Below are 16,008 nucleotides of genomic sequence, written 5' to 3' on the forward strand. Positions count from 1 at the left end.
AGAAATGTGGAGGTACGTTTTCAAGCGTCAAATCAATACCCCTATCTAACAAATAACAAAGAACTTATAATGCATCGTGTGAACCTGAAGTTGAACAAAAAGAAAAAAAACTTATACATCCGTACATAAAACATGCCAAATAGTGGTGCAAATAGGTCGCATCGAGTCGGATCCTGGATGACCCCAATCCGATCCGATTTTTTATTTGGGTCCTAATTTTGGATCCAGATCCGACCTGGTTGAAGACCGGGTCGGATCGGATCCGAGTTGGATCGATTCGGATTCAAATCGGATTCAATTTTTTTACTTTTAGGAAAGAATTTGGGCAAATCTAATTTGGTCATATCATGAGGTGCTGGGTGACCCATGACTTTGAAAGACTTGCGATTGACCTCCAGTCAGAACAGATGAACCATGACTACTAACTAAGTCGGTCTGCAAGCCAAATTTCATATCACACTATATTTTGTCCGTATGACTGATTGGACGGAACTTGGTGTCTCCCTGCTCCCCTCTCACGAGGACAAAAAAAATCCCGGACCTTCTTCCAAAATCCAATTCCATCGCAGAAAACTGGCACATGACCCATATTCAGTTCAGTGTTCCCTCACTTCCTCCCTGCAAAAGTTAAAAAAAACAGAAGCCAAAAAACAGAAGAAAAAAAAAAACAAGCTACCGAGACACCAAAGGTATCAACAGTGTAATAGATCGAGAGAGAATCCTGATGGACGAATAGTGCTATGACCCACACAAAAAAAAAAACTCTCTTTTGCTTCCCCCCCCTTCTCTTCGCCCCCCTTCGAGTCGGATCGGATCCGTTCGATAAACCTAGAACTGACCCAAAAAATGATTCGGATCCAATTTTAGGATCGACCCGGACCCACGGGTCCTAAAATTCGGGTCGGGTCGGGTCTCGGGTCGACCCGACCCATTTGCAGCCTTAATGCCAAATAAAGATTTAGCATATCTACATTTTTCAAAAAAAATCTAGATAAAATTAAGATACAAGTTAGCATAAATCACAATCATAAGTAATATAACTAGGGTCAAACTTGGATATGCAAGCCAATTTTTTGAAAAATCATGCACACCAAGTGGTCATGCACGTCAGCAATCACAACTTTTCGTTTCTATGGGCTCGATTCTTCAAGCACCCATCTTGATGCAATCACAATCTCTTGTTTTTATGGGCTCCGTTCTTCAATCACAAACAATATAACTTAGGACAAACCTGGATATGCAAGCCAATTTCGTGAGAAATTATACCTTACACTGCATGCACCAAGTGGTCGTGCATGCCAGCAATTATAATTAACCTCTTGTTTCTATGGGCTCCGTTCTTCAAGTACTCATCTCGATGCATCACTATATAAACAGACAGCTCTGATTATGGTAGGTGGTGCATGCCCCCTAGAATATAATTTCTTCAGTTTGTTAGGTTGGCTGCGTATTGGTTGCAGCTTTTTTTTTTTCGGTAACCGGATTCGGATTTCGGGTCAGATTCCAAAACCCGAAATCCGAAATCCGAAACCCGAATCCAAAACTTGATCTTCCTCCCGATAGAAAGGAGAAGGGGCCAAAACCGGCGACCCTTCTCGCCCAAACGGTGGCGGTGGCCACCGAAATCTTTTGGACAACAGCCAGCCTCCTTGTCCCCTCCCTGCCGACCACCGCTTTTCCGGCGATCAAGGGGAGAACCGCCGATAAACGATGGTCCTTTTTCATGGCCGTCAGGAAGAAGCCCTCTCCCTTTTTTTCGGCATGGTGGTGCGGCCAGTTGGAGACTCACGGCCGCGCTTGGCCAGTGGCCACATTTCGGCCACCAGGAGAAGAGGCCACGGTGCCTCACCGCTGCAAGCTGGCGGCGGCCGTTGCCCTCTCTCCCCTTTTCCCCTCCGCCCGCGTCGGCCATGGCAGCCATGGTGGGTCGCAACGGCAAGCCGGACGTCAGTGCCAGCTCGCCAGGGCGACAGGCCGCAGCAGCGGCCATGGCTGCCTCCTCTGTTTTTCAAACATGAGCAACAGGGTTCCGAAAGAAGCATAGTCCCCCTAGACTTGCTCTGATTATGGTAGGCCAGGAATCCCAGCTCTGATAAGTAAGTCCTGCAACCCCTAAATCAAAACCCAGGAATCCCAACTGTAAACGATGAGAGACCTCGTAACTAGGCCACCTGTCCAACTGGTCGCATGGAAGTCGGCGGATGTCGTCCTTCCTTTCCAACTGGTTGCATGGAAGTCGGAGGATGTCGCCGCTTTTGCACTGCTTCAATGTAATCCGTCTGCCTCGTCAGCGGATCCGCACGGCGCCGCCGCTCTCCACGTGGCACCGTCCAATGGGAATCAACTAGGAGCTTCGACGAGCCTAACTAACTACCCCCCTTCCCGCTTCCTTCGTTTCGTTCCCTTGAAAGGACTCTGTTTCCATAAAACGGCCTCCCCAGATTTTTTTGAAACAGAGCTCCTTTTCCTCCCCTTCGGCTCTTCTCTCCTTCCTTTGTTTCCTTTTCGTTTACAATCCTTTGGAGAGCGAGTTGATTAACCTAAAGAAGGTTGTTTTTTTTTTCTCCCCGTTTCCTGTCGTTTCAATTCTAAACTTATCTCATCTCATCAGATATTCTTTTCATGTTTGTTTTTGTTAGACCCTGGATTGGGTTGTAGATAACTTAGATGCGAAGATTGGATTGTTGTCATCGGGAGTAGCTTCAGTATTTGCTTAGGTTATTCTTGTATCTGCTTTTATTTATTTTATAATCTAATTTCATCTCATTAAATTGTTCTTGTGGTTGAAACTCTTGGGTGGATAGCTTGGAATCTGTAGTTTTTTTTGTTTAAAACATCTCATATGCATGGGATGTACCTTAATCGGATTGAAAACTGTGATGGATTTTACCATTGGTACTGTTGGCAATAGTGCTTAAAAAAATAATTTTTTTATATAAAGGTTTTTCTTTTCTCTGCGTTTTTTTTAATCTCATTACATTAGATTGAATACTTTAGGATTTGTTGGTTTATGTAGGTTGGAATGTGGATATAGTCTGATGTTATTCGTTTTTGCTCCCAAATATATTATTCATTAATTTTGTAGGAGATGATGGATGAAGCTGTTGGGTTAGAAGGAAGTGTTGAATGGGCTGAGCAAGAGGGGAGCTTTAATAGTTGGCTCGATAAGGTGCTTGCTTCTGATGGGATTGAGAGTCCTCGCATGGTTGAGGAAGAGAATAGACCTCGAGATAGGCCCAAAGAGCCAGACTCAAATTCCAAGAGGCAGAAGGTCAGTTCTTTTTTCTAAACTTGTATAAGAAATGTTCTTTTTTATCCGGCCATCAAGAACTTACCAAAGATAACAATAATAGGTATAAGTCAAAAAATAACTTGCATTAAAAAGGCAATGTACTGGTGAGAACTTTCTCAGATGTGCTAATGAGGAGATATATTCTAGCTACTCTGGATATTCTATCCTTATTTTGAAAATAACCAATGTTTTCATCATAATATACTTGTTTTAACTGCAAAATGTATATTTAATGAAATATAACTCATTATAGCCAAGGTTAAGATCCATTACCATCATTGAATTGTGAATCATGTGAAAATAATTAATACCTCCATCTTTTGGTATTTCCATGGCTCTAGCAAGTACCTAGTTGTCCTTGTATCAATGAGGTTTTTATGCGCTAACGGTAAATAATTTAAATTAGATTCATTTAGGGAATGTGTGTTGTCCCTAAGTTGTGTTTAGATCTCTATATGAAATTTTTTTAAGTGTTATATTGCCTACATTAGCAAGACAGAGATTAGGAAGTAAATTTGGTTAGGCTAAAGCAAGTCAATTTAGTTATGTTGATTTAGAGTGGAACAGATCAATATTGATAGTAATCATGGGCCTGAAACTGTTGATCATTTGTTCTCTCAATACTCCTTTTCAACGTTTTAGAAGACAGTTTGCTCTTTGTTAGGTGTGCTCCTCCCTCAATACTCTTTTGAATTTCTTTGTCTTGACTGGAGGCATAGAAATTTCTCTAAGCCTACTTAGTCTATCATTCTTATGTTGACTGCGGCCATAGCTTGGTCATGTTGACTGCGGCCATAGCTTGGTCATGTGGTAGCTATAGCTTCAAGATGTCTCCATCTATTTAATGATTGGTCATCCCTATGTAATTACAAAAGTAAAAGAGCTTCCACCTGCACTTTCAGAAGACTAAATTTTCATTGAAGTGGATTTCTGGCTTCCATTACCCAAAGATGTCTCATGTTTTTATTTACCTTCAGAGTTGGCTTTATTATGGACTGGTTTCAGCATCCTGGTTGTTCTTCGTCGACAGACTTCAACAACTTTTATTGGCAGATTCACCTCATTGCTGCATCTCTTGTTTTATTATCTCTTCTCTCTAATGATTAATCTGTCAGAATTGGAACCTGTTCAGTTCTTTTTTTTTCACTCTGTTATCAAAGCTGACCCTGTTATTATCTTTTTAAATAAAATTTTGGGTGGCTAATCCTCCCTTCATCTCAAAAAAGAAAGAAAAAAAAGAGAACAAAGGTACAATCTAGTAGTGTGTTTGCACATATTTAGGTAGTTTGGTTTGAAGTTTATCGTGAGGTTACATTAACAGGTTCCAGTTTGAGATCGAAGGAGGTATAGTGATGTTTTAACAGATAATTACTTGAATTACAAGAGTTGCAAGTGGCATTTGAACTAGATTAACCCTGAAGCAATTGACTACATGAAATCGAGTTCGCTTTCCTTCTAATGTCCCTATGGTTATTTTTTGTTAGAAACTAATATTTTTTACAAAGCTAATTTTTTATGGAGTTCTAAATGTATCTTATCTTTTCTATTTGGCGATATTTTCTTACTGGTTTATTTATTTTTAATCTATGCAGATAGGTCCATGCACTGACAAGACAGAGGAACCCAGTCCTCTGGGTTTGATTTTACGCATAACTCCATCTTTCTTGGATCTCATTGATAGGAAGCTATCTCAAAAGAAGACCACTCCTCTTAATGGACCAACTTCGGGTACTAGTATAGAAAAACAACAGACCAGAAATGATGAATATAACATCCAACCCACATTAATGAAATGGAAGGCTTCAAATTTTCCTGCAACAAAACTCAAGATCGGCTGTTGGGAGGTAATCTTACGTCTTGACTTGATAGAACAATTTAGAAAAAGCAAATGCTCAAAACCAAATGCTCTAATTAGTTTTTCTTCTTAGCATCTAACAATTTTTTTTTAAACTATGTTTCATAATTTTAGAGGAAGTCAAGAAATGAAGGTGATATTGTAGCTAAGTTTTACTATGCTAGGCGAAAACTTGTTTGGGAGATACAAGAAGAAAGATTGAAAAAAAAGATTGAGATCCAATGGACCGATATCTCAGCAACCAGAGCACGATTCATACGGGATCAACCAGACATTCTGGAAGTTGAGGTTAGATGTTTTCCTTAGACATATATTCTCATTTTATTGATTACTTTTGCTACTTTTTCTTTTTCCATAGACTACTTTTATTGTCTTAGACATGTTTTGAACTAATTCTTGGCTTTGGATGGTTTTTTGAAGTTTCTTAATGATTTCATTCTTTTAATAACAAAATTTGGAATATTTGTTTGGGTTTGATAACTAAGATATTTGGTACCTAGTGCAGTTAAGGCAGCAGCCCATGTTCTTTAAAGAGGTAAATCCTCAGCCAAGAAAGCATACTAATTGGGAAGCTTGTTCTGATTTTACCAGTGGGAATGCAACCACAAACAGGTACATAAAAATTACATTTACGTCACTTTCTTGGAGCTCTGTCATTTTGCTAAGCCTTTCAATGGATTTTACACCTTCAAATATTTCCATATTTGTTGAAATATACTTCTTTTTTTTTTAGAGAGAGAGAGGAATGTATTTTTTTATTGATGAAGTAGATAAATCCTTCGATTCAGATCTCCAGTCCTGCAATGTTTAGTCCATGTTAAACTACATCTATAGGAGCTTCTGAAATTATCAAGAACAAACAAAAACAGAATAATATCTTCTTTAGTAAAGTTCATGTAATATTCTCATAGCTTGTTTCTTATTTTTATTTCCTTCAGGAGGCACTATCTTGAGTTTGCAGAAGGAACTTTGGAGAAACATTATGAAAGGCTTTTACGTTCTGATCATCGGCTACTTACGTTGAGTCAGAAAGTTTTTGCAAGCCATGATTCTCAGTTTTTTGAAACCGTTAATAGCGACATGCAAGATATGTGCATGCTCACACCAAAATTTCCACCTATTTCAAATCAACCATCCAGCAACTGGTGTCCACCTCATCTGAATCATATTGACAATCAAGGGAGTGCTCCTACTCACATGTGGACCTTTGAATCTCTTGATCCAGCAGTTGGTGCCAACCATCCACTTTCACTGCTGACACCAACACCCAGAGTTATACAAATGAATTCGCCAAGTTCAGGTAATTTGTCTTAATTTAACCCGGAGTTAATCTAGTGAGATGAGGATGCTAATTGTTTCTTTCTTTTCCTTTTCAAGTCATGGAGTGCCTACCAACTATGAATCAAGGTGCAAGTTCTTTGAATCCAACGACATCCTACTTGGGTAAATCATTTCTTCATTAGTCTTTCATTTCATTATGTGATATTCTACTACCATGAGCTCTAGCTAAGAATTTTTTTTCCCTTTCTTTCTTTCTTCAATGTAGCAGACAACTTTGCACTTAACAATGGCAACTCTGCAACAGATTCTACCCTGAACAGAATGACTCAGCTTTGCAATCAAGACATTCAAAGTTTGAGAAGGGTCGATGACATAAGCGAGCGACAAATCCAACAACTACCCTGGGACACCTGCGCGACTCCAGCTCCTAATTTTCTTCCTGGGCGAGTCTCTGCTAATACCTTATTAACTCATACAGCTGAAACAGAAAATTTCCATGTCCCGAGACAAGGTCAATCACTCGAGGAGCATTTAATGAGCGAGTCAGATGATCTGGATGCATTTGCTGCTGATGACTCTAGGCTTCTTTCTTCAGTAAAATCTATTGGGTCAGTCATTTACTAAGAAGCACCACCAGATTCACAACCGCAATCCTCAAATGAACTGGATGATGGTAACCAAAACACCGATGGCACAAAGTCTCCATTGGAATCAAGGGACTCCAAGCAGTTAATCCATTCTATGACTAATTCCCATGGCACCTACAATTAATCATCAAACCTTCATTAGGCTTGGCCAAGAAAAGAGTTCTCATGGCAGAATCCAGTAGTCTTCATCATCAACTTGCTGATCTGTTTCCTGGTTTGTTTCAATTTCTTCTGCGTTTGTTTTTGTCGCAACAGAACATTCAGACTGCCGTTAGTACTGTGCCAGTAGAAGCACCAAACAGGTTATTCTACTGATGCGTTTCTATTTCCTGGTTGTTTTCTCTTGCATGGTTATACTCTCTCTCTCTCTCTCTCTCTGTGTGCGCGCGTGTGCAAATCAACTGACTGCTTGGAAAGAGAGTTCGGCTGAATGGACTGGATCTGGATATTTGCTTCGAATGACAAGAAAGTATTTATTTTGAATTATGATGCCGTTCGACATGATTTAGTTCTCACCATTGGAAGCATCATCATATAGAACTATAGCAGAGTGCTTGAGCTTTTGAATATGAGCTTTTGCTATTGGCTTTTAATTTGATCGATATCTGAAAGACAGTTGTTATAAAAGGATTTTACCTTCTTGACACTAAAATGACATCACAGTACTGACTAAACTTTATCTTGACTGATCTGTATGAAGAATGAAGATTAGCCATGGCAGCGAGCAAGCATAGTCTCCCAAACATTGAAAAATGCCTTGGTTCTCACTTCTCAGTGCTATGAAACTGGTTGTTTAGATGCATGGAAATAGGAGATTGTGTGATGAATATTTGTTTGAAAATGTCTTGAAAATATTTGTTTTCTTTGTAACCTGAAAATAAGGAACATGTCCACTTGTTTTTGGTATTTCAATCTGTTCTTGAAGTAGGGTTCTATGATGATGGGCAAATGTTCAATGAGGTATGGTGGAGGAGAAAGAAAGAAAAGGAAGGGAGCAGCATGGAATTTCGTAGAAGATGATAGTGGCCCTTAGTGTCGAGCAAGCATGACAATCATTTTATGGCAATTCAATCATATTCTTCCCCCTCCATAAATGCCAAGTTATTTTGGACATATAAAACATAAATTAATCTATGCAATCAATCACTGCGTGTGTTTGTAGGACGGACTGGTGTGACATGATACTTTAATCTAAACCCATGTTTGTCGGTGCAAATGATGCATGACACATGTGGCATGGAGTGGATTTAACGATACCAGTGAATTGCACTGCTCTGGTTTTATATGTGGATCAAGGCACTGCAGTTCACTGACCATTAGATCCACTTCCCAGCCAACATGGCGTGCATCATATGGTACTTGCATTTGCAGGTATCAGTTAAGTAATCTGAGCGAATAAAAAAGTGTAAGCTTTTATGACAAGAAAGCAATCTTTCTAAGGTGAGCATAGTTTTTGCTTACTTCATCGGCTGCATTTCAAACTTGACGTTGGTGGATTGCTGTTCCCTTCTGGACATCTTTTAGTCCTGGAAGATCTGTCTGTTTTCATAGTTGACATTCTGGATTTTCAGATAAATATCCTTTCGAAGTTTTCTGATTTGCCAATTGTTGGATCCAGTTTGTGCATCGGAGTTATACTCACTGAATTCAACAATTTTGATAGTGATTTTTAGGTCCCTTTTTTCACTTACCTTGCAGGTCCAACGATGATAATTTGTATACATGTAATATAATACTACCATGGGAGTTGAAATTTTCTTCAACGAAAAAAAGAGCTTCATTGGTTTACTTTTCTTGCAAATAAGTAACTCAATGCTGACCTTGGTCGTACCATATATACTGGAATGTTCAATATTTTCTAAATCTTAATTTTCTAAATGATTTGATATGTTTTGCTATGCTGCTGTTAGTTACTGAACAAAGACAGGTCTCTTTCGAGTGGTTAAAACTTCGCGGCATAAGTTTTTTTTTTTTTGGTTTAATGTTTATTAAGTTTTAAGTTTTCCTGCAGGATTCCAAATTGTTAGAAGCTTTAGTGGAAAATCGTAAAAGGTCAGTGGCATATGTAGGTGCCTTTCTTCTTAAGGATGACCCAGAGACTGATCCTAGTATTGTATCTGGGTCAGATTCAGCGAAAAGCATTAATGACCTTAAAGGAAAAGATTTATTCAAGCGTCTTCATGAAGTTGGTACTTTGGCTCAGGTATCATCTTTTCTGCCAAGGGTTTGGGAATTAATGACATTTAGTATATAAATTAAGAATATATTAAAAGGCATAGAATCCATTGCTGATACTCTAGCTATCTTGCTGTTGTCAATGTAGATAACCAGCATCCAAGGGGATCAAGTAGTGCTCGTTGGTCACCGGCGTCTGCGGATAACTGAGATGGTAGGTTGGGTTTAATAGTGACGAATTACACTTATTATTTTATTTTTTTTCAGTAATACCTACATTCCTGATATTCAATGAAACTTCTAATATTGCAGGTTGACGAGGATCCTTTAACTGTAAAAGTTGATCATCTGAAGGCATGTTATTACTCTTACTCATCTTTCGTCTTTCCAGCCCTATTTATGGTTGATGGATGTCAATGTACTATTACTCTTAACTCACAAGCTGAGTCATCATATTTGGTTCTACCTTAGTGTCTTGTGGGGCTGACTTTTGATTACTGTTCTAGCTGATTTTGATTACCATGTACCACCCAGTGTAACCAATATTCCATGCCTTTTCATTGAAGGACCAATACTGCTAGTCCACTACTGTGTTTAGAAATTGGAAGCAATAGAAAGGAGGTAACTGTGTCTTTCATAAACTGCAAATTTCCTGCATTGCTGCAATTGCTGTATGTGCTGAACTTCCACAGAGGTTTACAAGCATTTTTTTGTATCAAAGCAAAGGCAAAAGACAATTTGCTTTTTGCTGGAGTCATGACTGAGTTATCTTTTCTGACTTGCTTCCACTGTTGTCACACAGTCACATGCCCTGGCATTCATGGAAAATGTTGTCAGTGCAAATGCCTGAACATGTTTTCACAATATCTTTCACCAAAATTTTCACCACCAATGTTTTCTTAGGATGCACTTCACTTTACTGATGATCAAGGACAATATAACTATAAACCTCTCTCTTTTGAACTTATATATTGCCAGGAATTAGATGCGATATGGCCGATGGTTTAGATGCAGATGTGTAAATGAGCTAAGCTTGTGTGAGCAGGGCCTAGCTCATTCTTGGCTTATTTAATTTCAAGTTGCTCACAAATAACTTGTTTAAGAGGTGCAGTGAGAGCCTAAGATCTCTCAAGTGTGCAACACACACTCGCACTCACTTTAAACTTACTACTGTTATATCTCAAGGTTATAGTTGAAATACATTGTTTTATGCAAACTATATTAGCCTCTAGTAATTATAATATAAATATATGTTTCTAAATAGTAACTAAGATAACATGTAATGTGTATTAATTATCTATGTATTCCTGTATCGAGTTTAATCGCGTGGAGCTCAAGCAAGCCAGGTCCTAGCCCTAGCTCGCTCATTTACTAATGGAGTGAGCCAAAAGCTGGCTAAATACAAGCTGCTTAGGAACAGCTTGCTTGTTTGACAGCCCTATTTAGATGGAGGTTGAAGTATCCGAAGAAACGTTTGTTGAAGTTATATGTGCTGTATTAATTTACTAACCTGAGTATGTGATCAATGTTGCCTGTCATTGTTTATGGTGGACTTATTATTTGTTAAGAGTACAATTCATATTTTTCTAGAAAGTTTGCTTGAATTTTTGGCTCAATAACAATAGCTATTATTTTTTGCAGGAAAAGCCTTACAATAAGGATGACGATGTTATAAAAGCAACCTCATTTGAAGTCATAGCAACATTAAGAGACATTCTGAAGACAAATTCCCTTTGGAAAGATCATGTTCAAACATATACACAGGTTACTTTGTCTATTTCTTAAGTTTGTTTTTTTTTTTAAAAAAGTTTTTTGAGAATTGAAAACTTCTCACTTGAAAGAAAAAAAAGGTTTTGAGGGTTGACTACTTCTTAGTTACTTTGTATCTAAATTAATTTTGTCTGTATCCCATCCTTTGAGGAAAAAAGGCTTTGAGAGTTAACACCTTCTTCCTGTTTACTTTATATCTAAATTGCTTAAGTTTGTCTGTAATTCCTCTGTTGAATAGAGAATTGTTTTGAGAGTTACAACTTACAGCATCTTCTGATGTCCTAGTTGCAAGATTGTACTAGTTGAAGTTGTTAACTAGCTCAATTTAATTTGGCCTCCTTTTATAACCCTGCATATTGTCTCTTTTCAAATTTAAAAAGGTCAAAGGACTAATTTTGCCAAATTTAATCTAATTAAAAGTGCACAAATATATGGAAACTTATTTTCATTTTTGAAGTCCGGCTTATGAATAGGTTTTGGTTTGTACTGCCCTTCTTGTCATGTTTTCTATTGAATCATTTTTTCTGCTTTTCTCCTGGAGGTTTTCTTTGGAAGCTTCAAGTTAGGCATTTGTATAAGTAGTTCCTTTAATAGATATCATGTTATGCTTGTAGAATAACATGATTAAATGATGAAAACTGTGTTATAAAATTGTTCCTTTTTTTCGTGAATTTCAGCATATTGGCGATTTCAATTATCCAAGACTAGCAGATTTTGGGGCTGCTATCTCCGGGGCCAACAAGTTGCTTTGCCAACAAGTGCTTGAAGAACTCGATGTAAGAAGCATGCATGCTTTTGATCCAAACATTTTCAGTCAAGCTGCAAAGATTTTTTTAATTCTTATGTTGTTCAGTTTTACTTATTAAAAAAATGACTTGCCTTCTCTCTCACTCTTGCTCCCTCGCACTCTCCCCCTCTATCTTTGTGTGTTTGTGTTTGGACAATTGGGTTGCATGTGTGCTAACAGTTGGGTGTTAATCTATGTCATGTTCCCTTCCAATTTGAAAATTAATGTTAAATCATATCACACTGTTTTTCATTAACATTATGAATATAAAATATCAATCATGTCTTATGCAACTTGGCATATTCACCTTAAGTTGCAGTGGCATGAATGAGCTGTTCCAAAATTAGTAAAGAATGATATAGCTTAGCATGTCACAATGTTTTCCATTATCATCTTAAGAATTGAAATGCATTGCGTGTCAGAACCACAGATCAGGATTTTGAACCGCTATGCTTGCAGAAATATAAAGGAATGGCTAATCAGGCTGGTTTTTGACTGCCTTAAGGGTGTACCAGTGGCCATCTGTATAACCCATAATGTTGCAAGTATTAGCATGGTCCATCTAAGCTTCAGGTTGTCTGGTGAATAATTTTGATTCTGCACCTTAAAGACCTAATTCCATACAGACTTCAATTATAGGCTTCATATTTTCTTTTGTTGGTGGGTGGATGCATGCAATTTACTATTGATCTCTGCCATCATCATGGTTGACTGTTTATTTTTTCGATAAAATGTTAACTTCGTATAATTTGCCTGCCAGGTCTATGAGCGGTTAAAACTAACTCTAGAATTAGTAAAGAAAGAGATGGAGATCAGTAAGATACAGGTAATTTAGCCATATATTTTCTATTATTTCATTCCCATTTATGTATTCTCTATATTTGAGTACTAACTAGGACTTTTGTGTTATCTTTACTAAATTTTGTTTCAGGAGTCAATAGCAAAAGCAATTGAGGAGAAAATAAGTGGAGACCAGCGACGTTATTTGTTGAACGAGCAACTTAAAGCAATTAAAAAGGTATTTTTTTTATTCTTATTAGTTCTGTTTTTGGATAAATAAAAGAAAATGATGGTGAATATAACAAAAATGAACTTGTGTCTTTAATCTTGTCCAAGATAGACAAGGCCTAAACTTCTATCCCCCCTTCATTACTTTAACAATAACTGGAGTATTATCATCATGTTATATCACTGGGAAGTGGGAACTTTGATACTTTTTTCATTGCTTGTTAAGTTGATTTCATTGACCTTCATCAGAACTTTAGACATGAAGAATTCACTTTTTTACTTTGATCCAGGAGCTGGGTTTGGAGACAGATGACAAATCAGCATTGACTGGTTAGTTCTGGATGTACTTTTCTTTAGCGGGATATCTCATTGAATATATGGAGGATATTTATGTTTATATAAGTATTTAAGACAAGGTGATTTTGTATTCTTTTTCTTTGCTGCAGCAAAGTTCAGGGAAAGACTTGAACCAAAAAACAAGCAGTGTCCTCCTCATGTCTTGCAAGTAATAGAAGAAGAGCTTAACAAGCTTCAGCTGCTGGAAGCTAGTTCTAGCGAGTTCAATGTGACTCGTAATTATCTTGATTGGCTTACTGCATTACCTTGGGGAAACTACAGGTACTGTATTTAAACATCCGATTTGAATCATTTTAGAGAAATTCATTAGACTGCTAATGAATTGAGCTTAATCTTCATGGTTTTCAATCACTGCAGTGATGAAAACTTCGACATCCAACATGCACAAAAAATTTTAGATGAAGATCATTATGGTTTATCTGATGTTAAAGAGAGAATATTAGAATTTATAGCTGTTGGAAAATTAAGGGGGACCTCGCAAGGTTTGGTTTACAGCTTTATGTGTACCAGCTTTCTTTTGGTTACCACATTTATTCTTTCCCTTTTTGTTTCCTAAATTATTGTCATCTCCTAATTGATTGCTGTGGTTTTTTTCCCAACGTTTTGCTATGACTGGTGTTTCTGCATCAAACCCCAGCAGCTGGATGACACCTGGTTATCAATTTTTTGATATACTTGGTCATGGATACACTTGCTAAAACTTTTGATCAAGATGATGGATATGGATTTAACCTTTATATTACGATTTTCAACTATATCTTCTCACCTGGGCTTTTAATATTGGTCCTGATGTTTCATGAAGTAATTGTTTATGCACTTCTTTTGAAAGAAAATGTGTTATTATGTCAGAATGCTGGGGCTTATAAGGTTGCCATGTTTTATCCCCATGAGAATGGTGACTTGAATAAATACTTAACTTCTATAGTGAAGGTTCAATATAATTCAGTTCAATGGAAACAAGCAATCTAGGCAAACCACATGTCCACATTTTGTCCTTAACATTATACCTGGGTTGCATGTGGTTAGTGTTCTTTTTTCCCTTCTCTGCCCTGTGCAAGAATTCATCTTACGGCACACACTAAGAGATAAAATTTAGCTGTACATGCCTTGTGTGCTTGACTGATAACGTATTAGGACTAATCAATGGTATTCAGTTGGCTGATGTTTGTTTTCTAATTCTACTATTCATACACAACATATCTTAACAAGATCATTATTTTCTGTTTGCAGGCAAAATTATATGTCTCTCTGGGCCTCCTGGAGTTGGTAAAACCAGCGTTGGTCATTCAATGGCACGAGCATTGAATAGAAGGTTTTATAGATTTTCTGTAGGAGGCTTGGCTGATGTAGCTGAAATTAAGGTACAGCGACTAAGTCATTTTGATGTCTACATCTCGGAATCAATATTGATGCTTTAGCTTATAAACAGTGTGGGGTTTTGGCCTATCTGAAACTCATTTGTGATCATTATAACCTTTATCCAGGGTCATAGGCGCACCTATGTTGGTGCAATGCCAGGAAAGATGGTGCAATGCCTGAAAAATGTGGGAACAGCTAATCCTCTAGTTCTCATAGATGAGATTGACAAGGTATTAATATGCTTTACATAACCTGTTGTAATTTAGTGATGATTTTGATGCATCAATTTTTGCACTAGTTTCGAGTTTAACGGGATTAAGCTTCCTCATGATCTTGTGAATTGTGATGACATTTGATGTTTCCAACTTTTCTGGTGATTTATCATGTGACAGTTGGGGAAGGGACATGCTGGTGATCCAGCAAGTGCTTTGTTAGAGCTTCTAGACCCCGAGCAAAACGGCGAACTTTCTTGACCATTTTCTTGATGTTCCTATTGACTTATCCAAGGTGAGCCACTGCTGCTGTGAAGAATTCTTGGACTTCACTATTTTAAATTTTCATGTTTATCGGGTCCAAGTATTGATGGTATGTTGATTATATATTTCATATCAATCTAATACCTGTGAGTGGAGTGCAGAAGCTTGTTACATGAGCATGTGATTTATTTGAAGCAAGACTTTGGCAAATCTTACATGGTTGAAGGGACAAATATAATTATGCATCTCATGAACATGTGCTTGAACACTACGGCCCATGTCCGATTCCGCATAAATGTTTACATAAAATTGCTCACATTGGACAATGAAATGGATGGGAGTCACAAGAGATATATATCAATGAAAATGATGGCATTATTTTTTAAACTAGCTAGTCAATATATATCCATCTTTTAATATATCTATAAAGCATGTTATTGTGCAAAAGAGTAAAAAGGTTAGAGCAAACTAACTAGATGCTAGCAATATGATGGAGATAATTTTTGAAAATCATAACGGAACAAACTCTCCCTGATGAGCACTGTTTTTTAACCACTGTTATTTGGGCATAGATTTTCAGCATCCAATCTTAGTAAATGGAGATAGTTTGAGTAATGTCCTATGTGGCTACAAAGGGATCTAGAACTTCTAAAAGATCATTGTTTAAAATTTAGATTTGTACCTTTTTCTTGGGGAGCCTCCATATAGGCTTACACTCTTTAGTCTATGCATTTCCAGTTTTTGAGGTATTATGGACAAAATATTGTATGTTGGTTATAAAATAGCGGTCTGATATGTTGGTTGTTCTTCTGGTGATAGTCTTGTATAGTTGTATTACTAATCCAAATATTGGTGTCTTCTGGCATTTTTATACCCCCCAAATGTTTGAATTTATATCATCGAGGCTGATTAGCAATAGGATTTTTATTGTATTATGCTATAGTAACTTTGTAAGTGATGTTTTATAACGGCATTGTAATCCAATCTGAACCCAATGCACG

At 37.5% G+C, this 16,008-nt stretch overlaps 1 protein-coding gene and 1 pseudogene across 5 annotated transcripts; both read left to right on the forward strand.

Annotated features, from left to right (window-relative positions):
- Positions 1 to 1,573: 1,573 nt before the first annotated feature.
- LOC120103859 lies at positions 1,574 to 8,831 on the forward strand. Of its 5 annotated transcripts, none has more exons than XM_039123364.1 (8): positions 1,574 to 2,549; positions 3,086 to 3,271; positions 4,885 to 5,136; positions 5,262 to 5,435; positions 5,653 to 5,759; positions 6,086 to 6,447; positions 6,525 to 6,590; positions 6,694 to 8,831. In XM_039123364.1, the coding sequence occupies exons 2-8, from the start codon at positions 3,089 to 3,091 to the stop codon at positions 7,050 to 7,052; spliced, it is 1,503 nt and encodes a 500-aa protein (XP_038979292.1). In that variant the 5' UTR covers positions 1,574 to 2,549; positions 3,086 to 3,088; the 3' UTR covers positions 7,053 to 8,831. The 5 variants fall into 5 exon arrangements, with proteins under 5 accessions (XP_038979292.1, XP_038979294.1, XP_038979293.1 ...); XM_039123366.1 differs by having other exon boundaries at positions 6,733 to 7,218; XM_039123365.1 differs by having other exon boundaries at positions 1,575 to 2,549; positions 6,697 to 7,218.
- On the forward strand, positions 7,087 to 15,257 carry LOC103699845 (annotated as a pseudogene).
- The last annotated feature ends 751 nt before the right edge of the window (positions 15,258 to 16,008 follow it).

This window comes from Phoenix dactylifera, unplaced genomic scaffold (assembly GCF_009389715.1).
Source record: "Phoenix dactylifera cultivar Barhee BC4 unplaced genomic scaffold, palm_55x_up_171113_PBpolish2nd_filt_p 002476F, whole genome shotgun sequence".
Lineage (NCBI taxonomy): Eukaryota > Viridiplantae > Streptophyta > Magnoliopsida > Arecales > Arecaceae > Phoenix > Phoenix dactylifera.